This window comes from Ziziphus jujuba, chromosome 5 (assembly GCF_031755915.1).
Source record: "Ziziphus jujuba cultivar Dongzao chromosome 5, ASM3175591v1".
Lineage (NCBI taxonomy): Eukaryota > Viridiplantae > Streptophyta > Magnoliopsida > Rosales > Rhamnaceae > Ziziphus > Ziziphus jujuba.
Window position 1 is genome coordinate 7,407,830 of NC_083383.1, and position 25,550 is coordinate 7,433,379.

The 25,550-nt window shown below is 32.2% G+C and overlaps 2 protein-coding genes across 3 annotated transcripts; one reads left to right on the top strand and one right to left on the bottom strand.

Moving 5' to 3' along the window:
• Nucleotides 1-11,935: 11,935 nt before the first annotated feature.
• Nucleotides 11,936-15,167, top strand: LOC107420327 (stromal cell-derived factor 2-like protein). Its single transcript, XM_016029252.4, has 6 exons — nt 11,936-12,310; nt 12,447-12,587; nt 12,920-13,054; nt 14,022-14,071; nt 14,164-14,293; nt 14,782-15,167. Exons 1-6 carry the CDS (start codon nt 12,206-12,208, stop codon nt 14,863-14,865), a joined length of 645 nt encoding a protein of 214 aa, XP_015884738.1. The 5' UTR covers nt 11,936-12,205; the 3' UTR covers nt 14,866-15,167.
• A 4,077-nt stretch (nt 15,168-19,244) lies between these two features.
• LOC107422474 (U-box domain-containing protein 14) lies at nt 19,245-23,209 on the bottom strand. Of its 2 annotated transcripts, XM_016031931.3 has the most exons (3): nt 22,278-23,209; nt 20,369-21,324; nt 19,245-19,523 (listed from the first exon to the last, which is right to left on the bottom strand). In XM_016031931.3, exons 1-2 carry the CDS (start codon nt 22,892-22,894, stop codon nt 20,394-20,396), a joined length of 1,548 nt encoding a protein of 515 aa, XP_015887417.1. In that variant the 5' UTR covers nt 22,895-23,209; the 3' UTR covers nt 19,245-19,523; nt 20,369-20,393. The 2 variants fall into 2 exon arrangements, with proteins under 2 accessions (XP_015887417.1, XP_015887425.1); XM_016031939.4 differs by lacking the exon at nt 19,245-19,523 and having other exon boundaries at nt 19,556-21,324.
• Between the last annotated feature and the right edge of the window lie 2,341 nt (nt 23,210-25,550).

Below are 25,550 nucleotides of genomic sequence, written 5' to 3' on the forward strand. Positions count from 1 at the left end.
AAATATAAAATATAAATAATAAATTATAATTATCCAAACATAAAATACAATTAGAATAATATAACATAGTCTACAATGAAAAATAAAGAAAAAAAATGTAGCAAATGATACACATCATGCACTTATTAAATAGCAAACATTGATGTCATCATCTCACTCCTATAAAATCAAATTAAAATTGTTAGAACAAACAATGTAAAATAATATATTCGTCAAAATTCATTCACTGAATAATCAATGCATAATTTTTTTTTTTAACCTTAAAACTTTGGTAAATCATAAGTCAATCAACGTTGACAGGTTTATTAATTTTAATTGATTATGTAAGCTCTAGAAAGATCAAAACAATAAAATTAGCAATAAATTATATTTAAACATTTATATATATATATATAAGTAACAATTGGATACAATATATGTAGATATATCCTTTACTCTATAATATAAATGAGAAGAGCCAAAGGATTTGGTCATATTTTACTATTCATAATGGTTCAAAAACGACCATTTTTTTTGCGTTTTATTTTATTTTGTGCTCTTCAGTTTGTATGTCTTTTGGAAATTTGAAGAAATTTGAGGGTTGTTAACGTCTTTTAAAGTATCTACCAACTTTTGTACGGGAAGTTGAATCTTTCCTCTCCTGTGCATTCTTCATTCCTCCTTTCATTGAAGCTCAGATTCACCCAAAAAAAAAAAAAAAAAAGCAGAAGAGAAGAAAAGAAAAATAACTCTGGGATGTGATTCAAGGTTGCTTGGGTCATCTGGTGAGTGTATATTATATTTTATTTTTTCTTTCTTTCCTTATTTATTCTTCCTTCCTCCTCAACAATCCTCCATGGTCTCTCTCTCTCTAATGGGCTTTCCATTTTCCACCAAAATCTATATTCTCTTCCTGTATGTTCATGTATAGATTGAGTTTTTTTCTGCCTTTCAATTTGGACCAAGTTTAGTTATCTGTTTCAATTTTAGAGAAAATAATATTAGAATTTGTATTTTATTTGTTTATTATTGGAAGCCGTGTAAACCTTTTAGTTGGTTCTGGAATTCAGTATTGTTTCAATGTAGTCATTAACTTGGAATCTATTGATCATATTTGATAAACTTGGTGAAATTGTTAAATAATTTTGGGTTATAATTTATCTTATTTATGAATGTAGAGATAATAAAACCCCAAATAGGGTTATCAAGGTTTTTCATGTGTTGTTGTGTGGAAATAAAATATCCTGTTTCTTTAGTATACTTTTTTTTTTCCCAAAGAAAATGTCCGTTACCCAAAAAAAAAATTCTAATATGTGCTTGCATATATGGAATTTGATTCATTCACATAAAAATTAATATATGTATTTGTTTGTTGCGCTTATTTTCAATATTTAACATACCAACACATGTATTTTGCCCATTCTGTGGATATTCAATCTTTTATAATCCGGAATAATAGAACAAGTAAAAAAGAAGAAGAAAGGTGTAAAAATAGGTGAAAAGGATAGGGTTTATGGCACCACCAGCGGAATCAATAGGTGGGTCTGCGTTTTGGAACCTGAGCCAGTGGTTCTATAATTGTAGTTGCATTTATGGTATAGAACCAGTGTAGTATTTCTTAGCTGTTGAGTAAAAGGACCCTGACTAGACTGGCTCATGGAGAGAGGGAGAGAGAGAGAGAGAGAGAGAGAGAGAAACAAAAAAAAAAAAGAAATCGAAAAGAAAAAAAAGAGTGAGAGAAAGTAAGAGAGAGAGAGAGTAATGTAATGTGTGATTTGTCATGGAGGCTATGTTTTTTGAAATATCAGTTTTAGTCCTTCCCCTTCTCTATAGTTTCCAAACTCTCCCACAAGGCCCATGTTTGTTCTAATTTATATTATTCAAAGTAGTTTCAATTTCCTTTTAATCTCCTTGGTTGATAAAGATAAAGAAGGTCAAGCCTTTTTAGCTTTATGTTATATTTTTGTTTTATCTTTAATTTTTGTTGGATATTAGAAGTTTATTATTTTAAAAAAAAATTAGCAAGTGTAGTTTTTTTATTTTTTATAATTATATTCTTTGCTAATGTTTCTCTATAATTTTTTCTTTCTTTCTTTAAGATGTTAACTCTCCTACATCTTACATTTGGCCTCACTTTTGTTTGTTAACAAGGTTGGGAAGTTCAGGTATTTATATTTATATATATATATATGTTATTATTTGATTTTTTTAACCTAAAAAAGAGTGTAGATTTTGGCTCTTTTGTTCCTTAGAAATTTGATTTGCTGTCTTGTTTTATCTTTAATATGTGTTGGATATTAGAAGTTTATTTTTTAAAAAAAAAAATTAGCAAGTGTAGTTTTTTATTTATTATAAGTATTACTTTGTTAATGTTTTTTTGTAATTTTTTTTTTTTTAGGTGTTAACTCTGCAACATCTTACATTTGGCCTCACTTTTGTTTATTAACAAGTTTGGCAAATTCAGGTATTTATATTTATATATAGACTAAGGATTTGATTTTTTAACCTAAAAAAGAGTGTAGATTTTGGCTCTTTTGTTCCTTAGAAATTTGATTTGCTTTCTTGTTTTATCTTTAATATGTGTTGGATATTAGAAGTTTATTTAAAAAAAAAAAATTAGCAAGTGTAGTTTTTTTATTTTTATTTTTTTATAAGTATATACTTTGCTAATGTTTCTTTTTAAATCTTTTTTTTTTTAGGCGTTAACTCTGTTGCATCTTACATTTGGCCTCACTTTTGTTTGTTAAGAAGTTTGGCAAGTTCAGGTATTTATATTTATATATAGACAAAGGATTTGATTTTTTAACCTAAAAAAGAGTGTAGATTTTGGCTCTTTTGTTCCTTAGAAATTTGATTTGCTGTCTTGTTTTATCTTTAATATGTGTTGGATATTAGAAGTTTATTTTTTTTTAAAAAAATAAAATTAGCAAGTGTAGTTTTTTTTTTTATTATAAGTATATACTTTGCTAATGTTTCTTTGTAACTTTTTTTTTTTTTTTTTAGGTGTTGACTATGCAACATCTTACATTTGGCCTCATTTTTGTTTGTTAAGAAGTTTGGCAAGTTCAGGTATTTATACATTTGGCCTCACTTTTTAGGTGTTTTTTTTTTTTAAATAAAAAATTAGCAAGTGTGGTTTTCTTTAAATAAAAAATAGAAGTTTTTTTTTCTTTGCTGATGTCTCTGTAAACATTTTGTTTTTTAGGTGTTCGTTGTTACTATAGCTTAAATTTGGCCTCACTTTTGTTTATTAGAGAGTTTGGTAAGCTTGTATATATTTTCAGTTCTAATTTATCATTGATAGGTGAGAGTATGGAAAAACAAAAACAAGATCAACAAAAATATGATAGTATGTCAAATGCTAAAAGAGAAGAAAAAAATAAAAAAACGAAGAGAGAAAAGGCTATTACGTAATGAATTACTAAACATAAATGTTAGACGAGACCGTTTATTTTTGAAAACTTCATTTGTTGAATGTCACAGTAATAACATTGGAAATACATCTGAAGCAATGATAGGTATTGATGAAGGAAGAAGAAAAGAAGATAATTTAGGAATAGAAAACACCTATTCTAAAAAGAGCAAGACAAATGGTATGCATATAAAAGATAATGATAATTTAGTAATAGTTAATAAGAAGGAAGACCAATTAAGAAAAAGAAGAGAAAGATATGCAAAAAAATCGAAAGGGAAAAAAAAACTAATTAATAAGCAACAAACCAAAGAAGGAAATGCACATAATGAAGTGTTAAAAATTATATATTTAGGATCTTCATCAAATCAGGTTGGTATTAATGATGCAGAAAATTTACCCATTGGATATGTAATTAAGAGTGGCGTAGTTAATGCACATTTGAAAAATCAAATTGAAAATGAGTCATTAATATCTAATAAAGGAACAAGTGTTTGTAAGAAAAGAAAGCAACGAAAAAACATTTTGAAAGAAATAGTTAGTAGTGTGCATGTTCTATCAAATCCTACATTTTGTAATCATTGCAATGCTAAAATATTACAATATGAACCCAAGGGATTTTGTTGTTCAAATGGAGAAGTTTTATTGGTTCATAATAAAATGCCTATTGAGTTGTATGAATTATTTACTTTAGATGCTGAAGAAGCAAAAGAATTTAGAAAATATGTTAGAACCTACAATAATACATTTGCTTTCACTTCTTTTGGTGTCAAATATGATAAACAACTTTGTATGAGAAATAAAGGTATTTACACTTTTCGTGTACAAGGATAGGTCTATCATTACATAAATGAATTGTTACCTATGGATAAGCAACCATCATATCTACAATTATATTTTTACGACACTGAACATGAGTTAGAAAATTGTCTTCGTTGTTCTAATTCAATGAATTTAATGTTGCTACAAAAAATAACCAATATTCTTTCTGTGAATCCTTATGTAAAGTTTTTTCGAAGCTTGAAAGATATTGAAAATTTACAAAATTATTCTATTCATATCAAATCTGATGTAGGATTAGATCAAAGAGTGTATAATCTTCCAACTGCATCTCAAGTAGTTGCTATATGGATAGAAGATATGAATTCTGAAAATAGAAATTGTGAAATTGTTGTGTATAATCAAGCTGAATATAGTCATACAATAGAATACTATTTTGGTTGTTATGATGCATTACAATATCCTTTGATATTTCCTTTTGGAGATACTGGTTGGCATCAAGGAATAAAAAAAATTAACAAAAAAAAAAGACAATCATATTGTGAAGGTCAATTTTTGACCAATGTGACTGAAATGGATTCTGTTGTAGACATGCTTGATAAGGAAACAGAAGGTGTATTTTTTTTTTTTTAAAAAAAAACAACAGAATTTATGTATGTATATATATATTTTCAATAGTCCTGCTAACTTATCTTCTTTGCAATGTTTCTACAGTGATGGGAATGAAGAAGAAAAGAAATAGCGTTTCATGTCGTGAGTATTATTCTTATAAATTGCAAATTAGATCACTAAATGATTCGATGATTTTGCATATAGGACGTCTTTTGCAACAATTTGTTGTAGATATGTATGTAAAATTAGAAACTTCCAGGCTTGATTATTTTAGAAAAAATCAAACTGAAATTCGTGCTGAATTGTATCAAGGAATTATGGATAGTGTTGATGTTGGAGAAACTAGGGGCATAAAAGTTGGTTGAAGAATTATATTGCCTTCTACTTTTATCGGTGGTCCTAGAGATATGCGTAGAAAGTACATGGATGCAATGACTTTAGTTCAAATATTTGGAAAGCCAGATATTTTCCTTACTATGACATGCAATCCAAATTGGATAGAAATTAAACAAGAATTGATAAAAAATGAGGAAGCACAAAATAGACCAGATTTAGTTTCACGTGTGTTTAGAGCTAAATTAGAAGAGTTGAAGAAAGATCTTTTTAAAGATGAAATTTTTGGTCCAGTAGCTGCACATGTACATGTAATTGAATTTCAAAAAAGAGGTTTACCACATGCTCATATATTAATCATTTTAAAATCTAATTCAAAGTTACTATGTCCCGATATATTTGATAAGATTGTATGTGCTGAAATACCAAATAAGAATGATAATTTACATTTATTTTCTGTTGTAAAAAAACACATGATGCATGAACCTTGTGGAAAATTTAATCCTAAAAACATATGTATGAAAAAAGATGGTACTTGTAAAAATAAATTTCCTATGTCATTTACATCAAAAACTGTTTTAGGGAAAAGTTATTTTCCATTGTATAGAAGACGTGATAATGGTTGCAAAGTTAAGGTTAGAGGATCTGTTCTAGATAATCGATGGGTGGTTCCTTACAATCTTTATCTGCTTGCAAAGTTTGACTGCCACATAAATGTTGAAATATGTTCTACAATAAAGGCTGTTAAATATTTATATAAATATATATACAAAGGACATGATAAAGTTGCAATGAATATAAAGTCATTTAAAAATGATGAAGATATTGATGAAATACATAGTTTTTAGTCTGCTAGATGGATATCACCGCCTGAAGCGATGTGGAGAATTTATGGATTTTCTTTAAATGAGATGCATTCACATGTAATGACATTACAAATTCATTTGGAAAATAAGCAAATGATGAGTTTCAAGAATTCTGTTAATTTACAATCTGTTGTGAATAATGATTTCTTTGCAAAACTATGCTTACTGAATATTTTGTTATGAATCGTGTAAATGTAAACAGTAGACAATTATTATATAGGGAGTTTCCTGCACATTATGTTTGGTCCTCCCAATTTAAAACTTGGAATATACGCAAACGATGTGATGTTGTTGGTAGAATTGTAAATGTGAATCCATTTGATCATGAGAGGTATTATCTAAGATTATTATTAAATCATGTTAGGGGAGCCACATCTTTTGATGATCTTAAATGTGTAAATGGTGTTCAATGCTTATCACATCGTGATGCAGCTTTGTTGCATGGTCTATTAGAATCTAATAATAGTTTTGAGTTATGCTTGGAGGAAGCATCTTTGTACCAAATGCCTTATAGTTTACGAAGGTTGTTTGCTACTTTATTAGTATATTGTAATCCAAGTAATCCGAGAGATTTATGGATTAAATATGAGAAAGCGTTATCTGATGATTTTAAATATTTAAATTATAGTGATAGAGTTAAAAGATCAAAAGTTTTAGGACATATTAACATTATCCTGGAATCAATGGGAAAAACTTTAGCTGATTATGATCTTTTGGAATTTGACATTGATGACAATGATATTCATGATGATAATAGAGAAATTAGTGAGGAATTATCGATTGTTATAAATGATGATGATATTGCATGTGCACAATCTTTAAATATTGAACAAAAATATGCATACGATCAAATATTAGATAAAGTGTTCTCTAAAGTACCTGGTTTGTTTTTCATTAATGGCCCTGGTGGAAGTGGAAAAACTTTCTTATATAAAACAATTCTTGCTGCTGTTAGATCAAAAGGTTTAATTGCCCTTGCTACAGCATCTTCAGGAGTTGCAGTTTCCATTTTACCTGGTGGAAGAACAGCTCATTCCAAGTTTAAAATTCCTTTAGTGATGGAAGAACATAATACATGTCATGTTAGTAAACAATCAGGATTAGCGAAACTTATGAAAGATGCAAGTTTAATAGTATGGGATGAAGCTCCGATGGTAAAAAAGAAAGCAATTGAATCATTAGATAAGATGTTACAAGATATAAATGAATGTCATTTGTTATTTGGTGGTAAAGTAGTTGTTTTTGGTGGGGATTTTAGACAAGTTCTTCATGTAGTTCCAAAAGGTACTAGAGAAGAAGTTATAAAATCATCTTTAGTTAATTCATATTTATGGCCAAAATTACATAAAATAAAATTAAGTCAAAATATGCAAGCTCAATTTGATCCTTTATTTAGTCAATATTTGCTACGCATTGGTGATGGAGTTGAAGAATATATTCATGATGATTATATTAAATTGCCATGTCAAATTATTGTTCCAAATGTTGATAAAGAAGATGCATTGGATAACTTAATTAAACATGTATTCCTTGAAATTGAAAAGTATGCTGAAAACTTGGATTTTATGATAAATAGAGCTATTTTAACACCTAAAAATTATTATGTGGATCAAATTAATAATGTCTTAATAAATAGATTTGTAGGTGATACAATAACATATTATAGTTATGATGAATGTTTAGATAAAAGTCAACAAGATATTCATGAAGATTTCTTGAATATGTTAGTGCCTAATGGATTTCCTCCACATGAATTAAGATTAAAAGTAAATTGTCCAATTATACTATTAAGGAATATTAATCCTTCTGAAGGGCTATGCAATGAAACAAGATTAATTTGTCGTAGATTTGATCAAAATGTGATAGATGCTGAAATTAGTGTTGGAGAATATCGAGGAAAAAGAGTTTTCTTACTTAGAATTCCATTTATGCCAATAGAGAATGTAAAAGATGTCTTACATTTTAAACCTAAACAATTTCCAATACGATTATGTTTTGCAATGACAATTAATAAAGCTCAAGGACAAACATTAGACTATGGTGGTGTATATTTACCGGAACCAGTTTTTTCTCATGGTCAGTTATATGTGGCTTTGTCTAGAGCAAAGATGGGACAATGTATAAAATTTTTGAATATTATGCCTTCAATAGATAAATTATATTATACATTGACAAAAAATGTTGTATTTCATGAATTGTTGAGTTTAGTAAATTCTTCAAATAGGTAAGCTCAATGTATGTTACTTATATTATTAATGTTATTTTTATTTATTTATTTATTTTAAATTTTCTGATCATTTTTTATATATTTGAAATCATGCTTTTGAACATATATGATTGTTTTGTTTTTTTAGTAATCTTAAGTTTGGTAATATATTGACTTTGATCAATCATTAAAGCGAGTGTCTACCACTCCTAACTGTTAACTGTCAAAAATTGATTTTTTATTTTAAAAAGCAATGCAATTCATATATATGGGGTGGACAAACATTGTGACAAAAGCATTGACTATTGTGATGGTTTTGGGCATAAAATATTGAAATGTATTATTTATTGGTTATCATCACTTTAGAATTATTTGGGGGAAAAAGAAAGGGAGTTAAACTTTCAGTACGACCACCTCTGCTCAATCAATTGTGACCTCACATCTCTTGGATGATTAGCAACTAGGAATTGATCGGCAATACGATGAAGCATTACACTTTTACTGCTTTTTTGTTCTAAAAGATGCATAAGCCTTTTACATATTGCTCTGTCAGTAATATAAATTTAGATTCTTTGCAACTTAGTTTGACTATTAACTGCTCAGATAGTGGAATTATTTTAGTTTGACTGTTAACTGCTCAGACCTGTTTTAAGTATTCAAGTGGTGGAGGCTGATACATCAGACACCCATACATCGGATATTTTATATCGGACACCCATGTCTCGGACATCTGATCTCGGACTTCGGATATCGGAGCCTTGCCTCGGACATCTGATTTCGGACGAGTCTTGCCTCGGACATCGGATGTAACTTAGCTCGGCCAGACACAACTTAGCTCGGATAGACATCGGTTAGTTCGGCCAGACACAACTTAGCTCGGATAGACATCAGTTAGCTCGGCCAGACACAACTTAGTTCGGACAGACATCAGTTAGCTCGGCCAAACACAAGTTAGCTCAGACAGACATCAGTTAGCTCGGATAGGCCATAAGTTAGCTCGGATATCAGCAGACATCAACACTATCCTCAGATATTTTATATCGGACACCCATGTCTCGGACATCTGATCTCGGACTTCGGATATCGGAGCCTTGCCTCGGACATCTGATCTCGGACGAGTCTTGCCTCAGACATCGGATGTAACTTAGCTTGGACAGACATTAGTTAGTTCGGCCAGACACAACTTAGCTCGGACAGACATCAGTTAGCTTGGCCAGACACAACTTAGTTCGGACAGACATCAGTTGGCTCGGCCAAACACAAGTTAGCTCAGACAGACATCAGTTAGCTCGGATAGGCCATAAGTTAGCTCGGACATCAGGCAGACATCAACACTATCCTCGGATATTTATATCGGACACCCATGTCTCGGACATCTGATCTCGGACTTCGAATATCGGAGCCTTGCCTCGGACATCTGATCTCGGACGAGTCTTGCCTCGGACATCGGATGTAACTTAGCTCGGCCAGACACAACTTAGCTCGGACAGACATCAGTTAGTTCGGCCAGACACAACTTAGCTCAGACAGACATCAGTCAGCTCGGCCAGACACAACTTAGCTCGGACAAACATCAGTTAGCTCGGCCAAACACAACTTAGTTCGGACAGAAATCAGTTAGCTCAGATAGGCCATAAGTTAGCTCGGACATCAGGCAGACATAAGTTAGCTCGATTGAAGAAATAATTCCGCCTAAATGTCAAAGTCAACTCGTTACCTAATTTGCGATTGAGTTTCTTTCTTTTTGGGTTTTTATTTATTTATTTTATGGACAAATAACTTTAGGAAGATTTTTATTTTATTGTAAATTAATTAATTCCTAATTTAATATAAAGGAATTAATTAATCAAACTTAGATTAGGAAAGGAAGTATAGTTGCGGCCAACTAGGATTCTTTATGTGTGTGGCCGGTTTTACCTAGGGTTTTTAGGGTTTATTTTGTTTCTTTCAAAGCCTATTTAAAGGCTTAGTTATCAATAAGAACTAACTTTGATTTGATTGAGAAAATACTTGTGAGATTAATTATCTCTTTGTTCTTTGAGAACACCTAAAACACCATGAGAGAATTGATTGTTTTAGCTTGACTTATCAATAGGTTTTCCATCCCCTATTCAATTCTATTAGAACTTGAATTTAATTAAGATCCGGGCTAATATAATACAGGTTTAGGAGCAGGTCGTCCTAGGTTCGTATCAGTTGGAAGTGTTCTTACTTCAAAATTATATGATGCGATTTGGATATTAAATTTATGAAAAACTTAGGATAAAATGATTAATTTCTTTATGTTTGTTAATAATTTAAGATTAAATCCTTCTAAACAAATTGAAAAATGTTAATTAAAAAAATACTTTAACAACTTTTTAATTCAAACTTTTCCATATACTTAAAAGCTATTAAACATTCAAATTTTAATCCAAGCCACGTGCATCGCACATGGCCATACCTAGTATATATATATATATATATATATATATATGGAGATGTAAAAAATATATATATATTATGGTGATGGTGATGGACTGGTGGTGGGTAGCAACAAAAGTAAATATTTAGTTTAGGGTTACAACTTACAATTTAATTTGGTATTTGGGATATGGGAATGTAAAAGAAAAAATATATATATATATATCTTAAAAATCAATATATATAAATGGAAAAAAAATTAAAAATTAATATATAAAAATGAAAAAAATATACTAAAATTAATATATAAAAATAAAAATAAAAAATATGTAATTTTTTAGTTATATAATATATTATTTGGATTGGATTGTATTGGATTGGATTTATATTTCCAATACATAACCAATTCAATCTATACAATTTATAATATTTTGAATCCAATCCAATCTAATTGATATAAAAATCCAATCTAAACCGTTAAAAATAGATTAGATTGAATGGGTTGAACGGGTTGGATTGGATTTTGCCCACCTTCATTTAGATTCAGATTTTTTACCCAACTCTCCAACCAAACAAAACAAAATATTTAGCCCAAATCCAATACCATGATCGTTCGCAGTTGCAACGGTCCATTTTCCATCCATTCAAAACGAAAAATCGATAATTGCTTGTGGAAATCATGTTACCAGACAGGTTGATCATTGGTCCATTTCAAATACTATTGACTCTTTTTCTTTTTCAGTATTTTTTTATTATTATTGTTTTGGACAAAACAATATTGCCATACATTTTTTTCTGCTAAGTGAAGGGACATTTTTAAAGGCCATTCATGAATCGCTGGTGTTAAATTTAATTCAGACAAATTTAAGAAATATGAAAAAAAAAGGGAATATCTTTTATTTTCATTATAACCAAAAGAAAATACTAAAACAACAAATAAAATTTATTAAATTATTAATTTTTTTTTAAATATAATGTGCACATAAATATTAGTTTATGTAATTAAAAAAAAGAACGAAGACAAGTGATGTATTTCTATTTCCATTTACCTATAAGATTCTGTAAAGAAATTAATTAACTAAAAATTTTAAAAATTATTTTGTTATTGGAGATTCGACCCAAAGGATCATTTCAATTCTTCCAAGTCGCGGGGGAGACTAATAAATTTCCAGCAAAAGCCATTGACTTTCCTTCCACTGGGAAGCGTCCATGTCATACTACTATCCACGTGCATCGTTTTTATTGGTCGAAACAAGTCATCCTACGTGTCGTCAAAAATGGCTATCGAGAGCTTTTTCTTCGTGAGCGAGACGTTTAGATCCGAGAGAAGAGAAGGGAACGCAGACAACAAATGCTCACAGATCAAAACCCCAGCAGTAGACCCGCAAGTCTCAGAATCACATTCCCCAAAATCTCTCCCTCGCTTTGCTCACCGTGGCTTCCACAGGCTCGCCGACCGTGCATCGGAGAAAGCCACCGTCGTCCTCGGCTCCGTCTTCGTCTTCGTCCTCATCCACAACGCCCGGTCGGATCGTGGTCAGAGAATCGAGGAGACCATCGGAGTCTGATTTTCCTTTCTGGCAGCAGAACTGGTTCATAGGGTTGCTCTTCGTCATGGCAGTCGGTTTCTTTGCCCTAGCTATCTTCCTCCTTTACGGACTCGATCTCGAGGACGGCTTTGCTTCCCCGGCTTCCGCTGCTACATCTGAGGGTGTGGAGGTTTGTGGCCAAAACCCTTTTTAAATATTTTTATAATTTTTTTAAATTTAGTTTTTATTGTAATTCTTTTAATCTTTCACTTTTGCTTGAAGAAATTGGTGATTTTGAATCCGTTCGGATTTGTTTTATTTTATAGATTACATATGGTTCGGTTATCAAGCTAATGCACGAGCGGACTAAATTTCGTTTGCATTCCCATGATGTACCATATGGTTCTGGTAGTGGGCAACAATCTGTTACTGGTTTTCCCAATGTTGATGATTCAAACAGCTACTGGGTACTCTCTCTACCTCCAATTCATATATATATTTGTATATGGTATTAGTGTGTATATATGGACATTAAATATAGGTGAATCCATCAACTGACCCAAGTACATTACTTGGGTGATCACATAATTTCATTAATTTTTTCTTTGGCGCTGGTTTTGTACAAATAATTCTTAATGTAGATTAGGATATTTTGAGATCAGCCTATAAAGTTGAAAGGTGAAAATCTGTTTGTTAAATAAAATAAGTATTTTTACATTATACATGTTGGACAAATTTTAATGGTTTTACGGTTGGAATATTGTTTTGACAATGGAGTTAAATATATTTTCTTCCACAGATTGTTAAACCTCTGGATGGAGCTAAACAAGGCGACAAAATCAAAAGTGGGACCATTATTAGGTTGCAACACATGAAGACTAGGAAATGGCTGCACAGTCATTTACATGCATCCCCAATAAGCGGCAAACAAGAAGTATGTTCTTTTATTGTTTAGCCTGGTTCTCCTTCACGACATTGATTAGTCAGAGTGAATTTCACTACTATTGTTCCAATAGGGGGCCTAACTTCTAGGAGATTGAGCAACATTGTCTGCTATTAGTATTGATTTTCTTTATTCATATATTAAAAATAAGGCTTATGCTCTATACCAGCTGTTATTGCTTTACGTTTATGGTTGTGTTGGAGAAACAATCGCTAGTAAGTTTTTGTAGCACGAAGCTTGTGATATTATTTGACAAGCACCGTAAACAGCATGTATTGCAAACCAAGAGTTTGTACCCGACTTATTTGCTGAATTTAAAATCTGTGGATAATTATTTAATCCCTCCTCATGTGCGTCAGCATGCTATTTTTATATATTACTGGGTGGAAATTAGTGCACTGTGATAATGTAACATTGGCCAGTTTGTGTTATTGTCTATGGCTTCCAATACCTTTGCAAATTGGGACACTTTCTATAGAAATTTGAGAAAACATGATATATTTCTCGAATTGTGTAGGACGGCTGTCTTGTATTTGATATATCTATGGAATTCCATTGTTATTTCTTCTAGCAATGATTTCTCCTTAAAATGACCTAGCATCTTTTTTTATCAGTACTTAATATCTTACCTTGTATCACAAAGATATCTAGGTCCTAGATGAGTGGCTCTTTTCCCCTTTTCAAGTGAGATAATGTCTTTAATTTATTACTATTAATAGCAGCTATGTGTAGCTTTTCTTCACTATGCATTGAAGAAACGAATTAAAACCTGAAGAAGTGAACCATTTGGAGTTCTTGAGGTGCTATGTGCAAGAATAGCAGAACTGCTTAAACCATGTTGAGAATTTAGGATGCAAAACTTTCCTGCTTAAAGCTCTTCGTCAATTATAAGTTTGTTTGATCTCAACACTGCTTTATTCGTTCATAATAGTGTAAGTTACATTATTTTGGGGTGTAGGTGAGCTGCTTTGGGTCGGAGAATGAATCTGACACTGGTGATTACTGGAGGTAAGAGCCAAATTTAATTAATTTTGAAAAAAAAAAATAGTTGTCTTGGCCATCTGAATTTCTGATTTTCCATATTGCATTATATTGTACAGGCTTCTAATTGAAGGGAGTGGGAAGACCTGGAAGCAAGACCAAAGGGTTCGTATTCAGCATGTTGACACTGGTGTCTACTTACATAGTCATGACAAAAAATATACCCGCATAGCTGGAGGGCAGCAAGAGGTGAGAACAATTAATAATTGTAGATTTTATTGCTTGTTTGGGAGATTTATGGCTTTTACTGTTTCAGCAGCTCCTATTAGTGTTTTGCGCCTAGTTTGGTAATTATTGTGAACTTATGATGATATATATTACAATGTTTCCAAACTTTTGCTCAGCTCTTACCTTCCTATCTTAGACAAGTTTAAGCAGCATATAATAAAATTTTTGGAATCTCTTAAATCCAATTGCTTTATATCAAACATTATTTGTATGGTAATTTAGTAAGAAATGTTTAATAGTATATATGGGCTGACTATAAGATCTATGGGACCAAAGTTACTGTCTGGTATATTTATTCCTGTATGTGTTGATAGATTGCCAAGAATGACATCAGTCAGTTGATAAATACTAACATTATGCTGCTTCTATCATCTGTCTTTTCTTTCGCCTTTACATTTAAATTACGGTACCAAGTTGTCCATTAACATCTATGTTCTGTCCCTACACAGGTTTGTGGTGTCGGAGAAAAGAAAGCTGATAATGTCTGGCTAGCAGTGGAAGGCGTATATCTGCCAGTCACTGAAACTGAGTAGAATCTCATCAGTCTAATTTACTTAATTATTATGTAGAAAAGGTACACGGGTTTTCGAATTTTCCGTGGCTGGTGTCTGGTTTGGTCTCATAACAGTTGTAGATGTTTTATTAGGATGATAGAAGATATAGCTTAAGAGGAAGATGGATGTTCTGTTCTTCTCTCCACCCCCATAAGAAAATAAACTTTTGGAGGAAGGTTTGGGACTCTGCTTAAGATAGATTGGGAACTCAAATTTGAAAAGAAATGAATTTATGTACCGAATCCATACTGTTTTTAAGAGATCTCTGAAACTTTTATCTTCGTCTCCGTTGGTTTGATTGTGATGGTAAATTTGTAATTAAGTGATTAATCATTTGTGAGCTCACTCTGTCAAAGAGATTGAGAATATATTAAGGGGCCGAAGTGGGATACTTCTAATTTGCTTGCCTTTTGTTGCCCTTATCCAATGCCATGGCTATGATAAAATATTAGGCCCAATCAATTGATGATACGCTGTATGTTGGTAGGAGGAAAGTGAATTGAAAAATTTACCCTTAAAACTCTCCGATGCCTTTTATCCATCAGAGTTGGTTTAAACTATTTTTAAATTACCTGTTTGAAGATCCCCATAGGAAATGCTTGATAGATAACCTTTTCCCTTCCTGCGTTTATTTTGCATTATACACCTATCAATGAAGTAGAGTTGCAAGACAGTCACGAGACAGTGAATTTAAGGTAAAATCTGCTTTCAAATCGACTTTGGTAAAAAGTAGAAAAAAGAGAAATACGGTAACTTCCTTTTTGTCACCTTTTCAAAACACGTGCATGTGCATCACTTCCATGGCGTAAATCATTCGTTTGTGGCCCTCTGTGAGAAAGAAGAAAAGCATCTATCTTGGTGGTCCGACCTCATTGTAAAAAGAATAGCCTTGCTATTTGCTTCTTTTTAAGACTTTTTTCTTTTCTTTTTTTCTTTTTTTGGCCTAAAGGGTGGTAGACAATATTTTCAGAGAACAGGACCATTGTGCTTTCACCTTTTAGGTGGGCATTGTAGAACTTCAGTTTGATTTTATCATACGCCTTCAACTATTCTTTTTAGCTTAAAAAATAGGGGTCAATTTTAGGCATTCAGAATTCCTTTTTTTTTATAACCAAAAAAATAAAAAATAAAAAAGATTCTTTTGGGCCGGAGGGAACAATTGGGCAGACAAGTGGTGGGCCACTACGGTCAAGAAACTGGTCTTTTCCTCAAACCGTTAAGTCTGGTTTTCCTACTAGGAATTTATTGTATTGATCTACATCTTTCCCTAAACACGAGAAAAACGAGTGAAGCGGTTGCAACATACCATCTATACAATTTTCATTAATCACATATCATCTAAATTTAAACACCTCACACGAGGATAATTTTTCCTTTATAGACCATAAAATTAAGCACATGAACCTTATAAAATATTTATCACATGTCCACTTCTAAATGGTTCCTTGCACCACGTTACCCAAACAACTGTTATATTTAAGTTTTTGCCCCCCAAACTTAAATTTTTTGTGGTTGGATAAGAAGAAGCATGTGAGCCAAATTTTGAATTCGGAACCCGTTCTTGGTGTTATTGACAACCAAAAATAGAATGTCCTATTCTTCTACTTAACTGCTATTTTTTCCATCCTGCCAAACAATACGGGACATTTACTTCTAAAGAGCTTTTTTATATAAACCACTCTTAACACCCTTGCCTACTTCTCGTCAAAGATATTCCAACTTGGATTTCATGGTCCGGTTCTGACGAACAAAAATAAGCTTTATTTTTCACGTTCTGACAAGTGAAAACGAAATAGATAAGCCACATATTGAAGTTGAAGTTAAAAGGCAGGACAGAGACGCTGAGCTCTGCTCATATCCAGACATGGACCAACCAATCCAGGCCAAAAATCTCTGTATTATATATGGTACATGTATTACCACCAACTTATTTATAATATACCATTTAGAATGTTTAATGGTTTTCATTAAAGAAACAAGTAGGATAAAATAATACAAAGTAGACTACATTACTAGTGAAAATGTGGACAAAAGCCTCTCATTACTTTGTCATGATTGAAACTAAAATTCTTCCCTTTTTTTTATTTTTTTTTTAATTTTTATGATCAACTTCAATTAGATTTGGGTAGGAAAAAGGATGGCCGTAAAAGTGGACGGTTTAGATCATTGAACTGACAAATCATATGTACGTTCACATTAGAGGGTAGAATCCGTATAGTATGATTGAGGTTTAGGGACTATCCTATTCCGAGTCTTGGGCAGTACAACTTTGCCTCTGCATTTACGTCCAGAAATTTTTTGCCTTGCCTTTGATCTTTGCCAATGCCAAAGCCAGAAATTTTCTTTTTTGCCTCATTTTCATAGAAAGTCCTATCAGCTTGGAAGTTGCAGGCAAAATTACAGATCCTGAAAATGAAATTAGCATAGAGTTTCATATATTTTTTGTCCAATTATTTCACTATTCACAGCTTTTTGAGCTTTATTTATTTACTTTTATGGTATGGACCACATCCTTTTAAAAATAACACCGATTGCAATTATAGTTCAATCGGTAATGATTATAGTGGTAATAATCTAGGAGAGCACACGTTGGCATAGACATTAGTAGCTTTTCATGTACATAGTTGGGGGGTTGGAATTTATATATTATAAAATATTTGTTGATTTAAAAAACAGTGCTTCCATAAACAAGAAACTGCCATAAGGCCTTTCATAGTCCCCACGTTATTTGCACCCTTTTCGTAGCTTTTTTTCTTACGAAGGTGAGAAAAAGAAAAACATAGGCCCCAACACTAGTCCCCTCCTCCTACTTCCTTCAGTCCCTCCACAAGCTTTCTAAAGAACATAGAATTTTAATAATTTTGATTTTGAAATTAGAATGGTAAATTATTATCAAAATCATGTAATTTAGATTTCAAATGAGATCATATTGCCATATTAAAATAAAATAATGTTAAAGGTACTGATAAATCTATCAAAAGAATTATTAAATAATACATTATATTATAATCTAATATTAGATTACAACTATTCTTTAAAAGTTCAACTAATAAAATAAAAATATATCACCATTACATATCATTTTTTATAAATATACTAGTAAACTAATTGTTTATTTAATTTTAATCGTTAAAACTTTACAAACCCGATTTGAATTGAATCCAATTTTATTTATTTATTTTTTTTTCCATTGCAAAAATAGATTTTATGTCGTCCCCAATTATCCAAGAGAATCTCATAAACTCACCCATCAAGATTTGGTAGTCCCTGAACATACCCTCTACACATATACATGTATCTAATGATTTATTTTTATTGTTTCCAAGTTTGGAATCAGATCTGCTGCCAAGATTTGTTGATCTGAGATTATGATACTTGTCAGTTTTAGTTACCAAGGTAAAGGCATCCAAGAGGCAGATTGATTCTTATAGCAGAAGCTCTGCCCTCATTATCATTTTTTATTTTTATTTTTGATAAATCTGCCCTCATTATCAATGGCAGTGGCAACCGCCAACATAAATCTTGCCAACCGTCTGCTTTCTCTAGACAAAATGCATTAAAGTGGAATCGTGTAGAACTTATAACAAAATTATACTGCTAAAGTTTTTCTAAGCTGTCTTTTCCAAACTCGATTACCAACAGAACTTAATGGCATTCAAGTTCTGTACCTCCTTCCAGCAAAGCGCCAAAAATGCTAATTTGGGGCAATGATCAGTCAAGTATTCAACAAATAAAATGGACCACCACGGACAATCATGAAGCTCTGCAGGACCTACTGCTCGATCTACCCACATCCCAGAGGAATAAATGATGACCACAATAAAATCATAACGAATATAAGCGGAACGAGTTTTAGAAACTGATGTTTACCATTAAAAGATAGAGCTGTAAAATCTAGTATTTACGGGTCAAAAGAAAATTATCAAAGAATTTAACCCCAACAAACAACGTGATTCCAACGAATTAGCAGCGAATCCAAAAAGCCTAAACTATTATATAGTAGATTTAACATGTATAATGGACTATTAAATTACTACTTATTCTATTGCTCAAGAAGTAAATTTTTTTTTCCTTTTTTTTTTATATATTTAGCTATGTCTAACAAACAAAACATCTAAAAATCATTATAGTATAGATTATACAATGAAAAATTATGCTCCTTGTGGTTAGATAACTAACCAGTGTAGAACTATCCAGGAAGATTTTTCACCTTCAAGCGATTGGTGCAATTGCTTGTTTGCATTTTGAAGTGACTTGAAAAGTTACCGCAATATTAGTAACTCCTGATTTTTGATATTCCATGTATATAAATTTGCTTTCTTTTCTTTCAGAGCAAGAACAGATTATTTGGAGTCAAATTAACTGCATAACTTAAAACTTGATTACCATATTTATATATTTCATATTTACACAAGGTGCATACCACATAAACTCCAGGAATAGTAAAAGACGAGAGAGGAAATTATCAAAGTCATAATGACCAGAAAATGAGTATATACCCCACAGAGGACATCTTCTTATAATAATAGTATACATACACCTCGCGGGCACGAAAGGTCAATGTCGATGCATTTTCATCAATGACAAACAGCTCAGCAATCGAAAACCAGATTGACTATTAACATCTCCTTTCAGATCTGTAAAATTTGTTAATAGAAAAATATCTCAGTAAACAATGTCAAAGCATTATTAATATAGCAAAGACAATTAATACAACTGTTTACTAATCAGAATATCATTGAAATCCATAAACATCATTGAAAAGATTAATACAAAGAATTTTTTAACTCTGTAAAATCCAAAGATTCCGGATGAAACTTTCAGACATAGAATTGAAAAAACAAAGGAAAAGATTCCCAGATGGAGAAGGCTGTGAATTGTCCCTGTTCTGTGCATAAGAAAATGACCGACACCCCTTCCAACAGTCTGCGGTATAATACGAATATTAAATTTTAGGTAGGACCAACATGTAGACAAAAGTGTACTATGGGATAGAAAGTGATCCCTTGATCATGGGTATGCTCAAAACATCATAATATGACTAAAGAATCCCTTGGATTTTCCATATTTTGCAAGCCCATACCACTGACAATAAAGTCTCTCTAAAAAATTGTATCACCTCTACCATACGGTGGTTGGTTATCAATGACTCTAAGCTTTGGGAAAGAAAACATTTTTTAAAAGTTTAGAAACAGAAAGCTATCATTAAATACATACTAAAGAGAAAATGAAATCAAACTAAGAGCTTTTTGTACTCGTTAATCACAGAAAACAACAGCACTGGGAATTCACCAACGGCAAAAAAATTTCTTAGATATCCTATCTATATATTTATTTATATATATAAGATGACAATTTATAAAACTTCTGACAATCAATGGCTATCTCATCCACTAACTAAAAAGCTACACAAGACAAGAAGCGGAATAAGATTGTGAAAAGAAGAATAACTTCAGAAGTGCTTCTTTTTAATCTTACACACCATTCTTCGGAGGTGCAACAATTGTTTAAAATGGCAAACTCTTTGACGTCGAACTTGATGTGAGTGACTTGAAATGATCTGAAGGAACGAAATCTTGAGGCAAATTGGCCCTCTTCACAATTCTCCTCATGTTGTTTTGCAAGCTCTGTTGGACTAACTGCTTTACTGCTTTCTTCTCCTCGCTCATCATATCTTCCTCCTCTTCCAAACATTCCTTGGAACCTACAGTCGGGTTCATTGAAGATGACGATGAACCACAAATGGGAGCTGACACAGCTGCACCCAAATTCCCACCAAAACTCTCTGATACCTGCTTTCCTTTGTCCACTCTCAAACACTCCAAGATCCTTGAAGCCCTCTTTTGAGCCAATGTACTACCTAAAAGCGTTAATTCAAGCAATGCTGATACAATTCCTGCTTCAATCATTGCCTGTCTGTCTCCATAGGCTTTGTGTGCCATCACCATCAATATGTATGATGCCTTCTCTTGACACCCCGGTGAGTCGGTCCAGTTCAATACATCAACCAATATCAGAAATGAATCTCGTACACGACTAATTGCTTTGCGACCTTCTGGAGTAGATACCACGTTGCCTAGAATTGAGAGCATCCTCTCACTCACTTCCATATCTCCCAGTGCGTTCAAGAGAAATGGGATCAAATCAGTTTCCATCATAAAGGAAATATTAGACGGGAAGATTGAAAGATTGTATAGTGCTCGCAATGCGTCTTGCTTGGCTTGGAGGCTACTGGTCTTGTCCAAATTCTCTAGGATTTTGACTAAGAAAGTTATGGCACCCGAAGATCCAATAATTGGTTTATTAGAATCCAATGCGCTTAAGCCTAGGAAATTTGCTACTATAGCTTCTGACACAGATGGGTTTGGAGCATTTGGAGATTCTATGAGCTTTAGCATTTTATGAACAACGCCTGCCTTAACAATGGCCGCTTTGTTCCTGCAAAAGGATGGTCCACAAGGAATTTGGTAAAATTCTTCCCAATTCAATGAAACTGTAAACATGTGACAAGTAAAACAATTTGGAAAATTATCGCTAAGATGTGATTATCATTGCATATAGAAAATAATAAAAAAGAAGAAGAAAAGAAGATATTATTACTATAGTAATTAAAGTGATCAATGCAGGAAAAAAAAAATGCAAAAAGATAAAATTTCTACACATTCCAGCTGTTTAAGAAAAGAACTGTTTTTTTCTTAAATAAATAAATAAAGCAACTGTTTTCAATAGAATAACGCATGAAACCATAGAAAGTGACTTTAAGATAATTATGAAGCAAAAAAAATTTCTAGGAAAATAACAGGCAAGAAAAGGTAAAGAAGAAAAACTAAATGGCACTAATTTTACCATAAAATACAATCAAATAATTCCCAGACCTAAATAATACGAACAAAAAGTATAATGAAGTCATAGACAGAAGAATAATAAATTAGCATTATCGTTTAAAAAAACTACTTATCGTTTTAATAATTTTAGAGCGAGAAAGCTAAAAAGCAAACGAGCAAAAATTATTAAAAGGACAAAAAACTGGAACAGAAAACAACCAAATAAAATATAAACATCACAAATAAAAAAAGTTTAATCGGAATAAGACCAAGAAAATGATAGGAGGCAAAAATTCATTATTGCTCGAAGATGACAGGAAACAGAACGCAAATTTATTTTTTTAAAAATAATAACAATAATTCCAAAATGAAATTGAAGCCAGAAACTATACGGATATTAGAAAAGAAAAGAAAAAAATTAGAAGAATGTGCATGCAGCAACACAAAAACAATGTGAAAAAATTGGAAGCAAAAAGTAAAAATTGAATTTAAAATCTTATTCGACAGAGAAATTGATCAAAAACAAAAGGGACAAAATAATCGGAGAACCGAAACTCCAAAACTTACATATCGTTGCCGATCCCGAGATTGAGTAAAGCATAGAGCGAAGCGATCTGAGTATCTACGTCTTCGGAGTCGAGCATTCCGGCCAGCTGTGGTATGGCTCCGAGCATAGCAATCGTCCCTCTGGCATCCAAATTTTCCTTAGCCAGCAGCCTCACATTCCTCGCCGCCTCTTTCCTCTTCTCCGAGTCCTCAACCTGCAACCCCCTCACCACTCTCTTCAACTCCTCCAATGCCTCCACCTTCCTCTTCGTCGCCGCCACGTCGGCTTCACTCTCCGACCAATCCGCCAGGTTCAGAAGATCCGACAACTTCTCCGATTTCGCGTTCGGTTTCTTCGCCTTCGGTTTCTCAGGCTGATTTTCGTTGCCGAGCTTTGAAGTTGATCCGGCGGTGCTGGTGTTGTCGGTGGAATCGGTGGCAGGAGGAGCGGCGACATCTTCGTTATGGTGACGGTAGCGAGTGCTTCCACCGCAGCTAACGGCATCGAAGATTTTACGACGGAATGAGGAGCCAGAGAACGCCGTCCATAACCGGAAGTGGCCACCGGAGTTTGCAGGGGTGGTAGTAGGGCAGTCTAGCATCAGAGATCCGACGTCGTTCCGGTGACACTTGGCCATTTGTCTACAACTTCTGCTTCTTCCTTTAAAGCTACATTACATTACCTTCCCCAGAAAGCCACCGCAAAATTGAGAAAGGGAGAGAGTGCGTGTTTTGTTTTGTTTCAATATTCAGAAATATCTTGTTTACTTGCTTTGCTTTTGTATTATTAAGTTTCTCGGTAATCAGAAAGAGATTAGAGAGCGAAGAGCTCAAGAACAGAGAGAGAGTGTGTGTGACAGACAGACTCAGAGGGGTTTTTGTATTTTTCTTTTTTAATTGTTTATTTATAACGCAGAGTGAGTGTGAGCTATGAGTGTGTGTTTGTGTCCGCGTTTAATTAAAAAGGCCTTGTTGTATCCGTTATTTAGTTGATTTTTTAAAGCTGAAAAAAAAAAAAAACGTTTTTAGAAATAATAGAAACAGAAGAAACATTTTTTTTTTTATATATAATTAATTTTTCTAAAAGACTACTTTCAGCTTCCTCAACAGCGTGCTTTAGAATCCGTTTCGAGAAACAATTTTTCTAAAACGATATTACAATTAAAAGAAAAAAAAGTAATTATTTTTGAAGAGAGAGAATGAAAGAGATTATTGAAAAATGGAAAAGTTAAAGGTAGGTATGGGAGAGTGGAGAGAGAGAGAGAGAGAGAGGGACTTGCAAGCCAAGCCACGTCCCTCAATTAATTCTTTTTTTTTTTTTTTTTGGTGAGGTGGGGTGGCATGGGGAACTGTGTAAATGTGTACTACAGTGTATAATACTAACACCTTCACTACCGTCCTTTCAACTCTCGTGCCGTCCAGCTAACGAGTATAATCACATAAGAAGCTTCGCGCGGGACCCACCGTTGGGGGTCCAACATTTGTGATTGGAGGGTGTACGCAGGACGAGGGTGTATGGTGTCCTCTAGTGTAGGGAGTCATTTGGTGTCAAAGAGTGTGCGTCTATCTCTGACTAACCGAAACCCCAAGTACCAAAATGGCTGACTTTGGATTTTGGATTTTGGACTTTGGAATTGGACTCATTTTTTGTTCTATATTTTGGGCTTGGAGTTTTCAAACTGAGTTTTTTAACTTTTTTTTTTTTTTGCTTTTTATATTCCATGTGGAGTTGAAAAAATGTTTCCTTTGGAAATTTCTACCGATTGAATAAAAAATACCATATAAAGAAAATTGAAAAAACAAACCTTCAAAAATATCATGGTGATAATATAAAATGAATAAGAATAATAAACTATTATGTTATACCAATCAAATATTTAAAATATTCTTATATCACCTCGTCAAAAAAATGCCTATTTGCAGTATATTTTAACGGATAGAATTAGAGAAAATCGGAAATAAAATATTTAAATTTCTTATTTTAATGGTTAAAAATAAATAAAAATGAAAGGGAAAAGAATAAGGAATTGCTTATTGAATTCTAAGGAATTTTATTTTCCTTTCAAATTGATAAAAAAAAATTAATATTTTTCTTAATTAGTCAGTTTAATAAGTTTCACCTTGTTTTTTAAAATGAGATGTTTTAATTATGAAGATTGAATATTAAGTAAGAAATGAATAACCTGGCTTTGAAAAGCAACAATAAATCTTATCAGATCCTAATTGTTTTTTTAATATCTCAAAATTACAATTGTTAAGGTATAAAAATATTTATTGTCTTTTATATTATTTCATTTTGTTTTTTGTTTTATTTTTTTAAACAATTTCTTATTTAGTTTTTTTTTTTTTTTCCTTTCTTCATTAATTTTTTTTTTTTCAATTCTAAAAATAATGTTAAAAGTATTTTTGGTACGGGAGAATGATCTAATGATTAAACCACTTACCTTTTTTTGCAATAGATAATTACATTTTCACTGTAAACCTTGTACAATTTGAGATAAGTAGGTTTGAATAAAGGGAGACTACATGTTCATGGCAAAACAGCATAATCATAAAATTGTTGTTATATCGTCTAATGAATGATCTCTTGTTTGAATTTTCCAATTTCAACACAAATGGCAAATTACATTTATTCCTAAACCATCTTCAAAATAAATGTTAATATTCATCTAACCAAACTATACTCCGATCATTAACCAAGATGGTAATTGTAGGCGAACCAGCGCAAGAGCAATCGAAGATTTATTTTTCATAAACAAGGAAAATGATAAATCACAGATATCTGAAAGAAACTTAGGCCATGGATTAGGAAGACTGCAATATTTTCATTGACTTAAAGGAGTATAATTATTGGAATAAGCAGCGTCCCATCATATATTTCAGCTGTGACTCAATGTTTTGTTGGTATTGTTGCTACATATCGGTTAAATGTGATAGACGCACTGCTTAATAAAATTGGACCCAGAAAGGGTCTAATCTAATGTCCTTTCTTTTTTTTTTTGTTCTGGCAAAAAGAACCAACATGTGAAGGATAATTTGTCTTGTAATTATAAATTCTTATTTTTTTTTTTTTAAAAAAATTCTCTTAAATTGTCAAATGCGATCGAAAATATCAAATGATTTAACCCATCAAACGGCAACCACATCTAAAAGATTTTCACACCTAAACAAAAACTCAGAGATTAATTGTTAAAAGTACAAATATAAATTTACTCTATATATGTTATATATTATTCTTTTTTCGTAGACTAGGAAAGCAAAGTGATGTTTTTCTCACTGAAATTGTGCTTCCTT

What these genes read in the sequence shown, in the direction of transcription:
- LOC107422474 (XM_016031931.3), bottom strand. Translation starts at nt 22,894, where the DNA reads ATGGCCAAGTGTCACCGGAACGACGTCGGATCTCTGATGCTAGACTGC. An exon ending in CTCGGGATCGGCAACGATAT is followed by an intron (nt 21,325 to 22,277) that starts GTAAGTTTTGGA and finishes ATCCTTTTGCAG; the next exon opens with GAACAAAGCGGCCATTGTTA.
- LOC107420327 (XM_016029252.4), top strand. Translation starts at nt 12,206, where the DNA reads ATGGCAGTCGGTTTCTTTGCCCTAGCTATCTTCCTCCTTTACGGACTC. An exon ending in CTACATCTGAGGGTGTGGAG is followed by an intron (nt 12,311 to 12,446) that starts GTTTGTGGCCAA and finishes TTTATTTTATAG; the next exon opens with ATTACATATGGTTCGGTTAT. An exon ending in GACACTGGTGATTACTGGAG is followed by an intron (nt 14,072 to 14,163) that starts GTAAGAGCCAAA and finishes TATATTGTACAG; the next exon opens with GCTTCTAATTGAAGGGAGTG.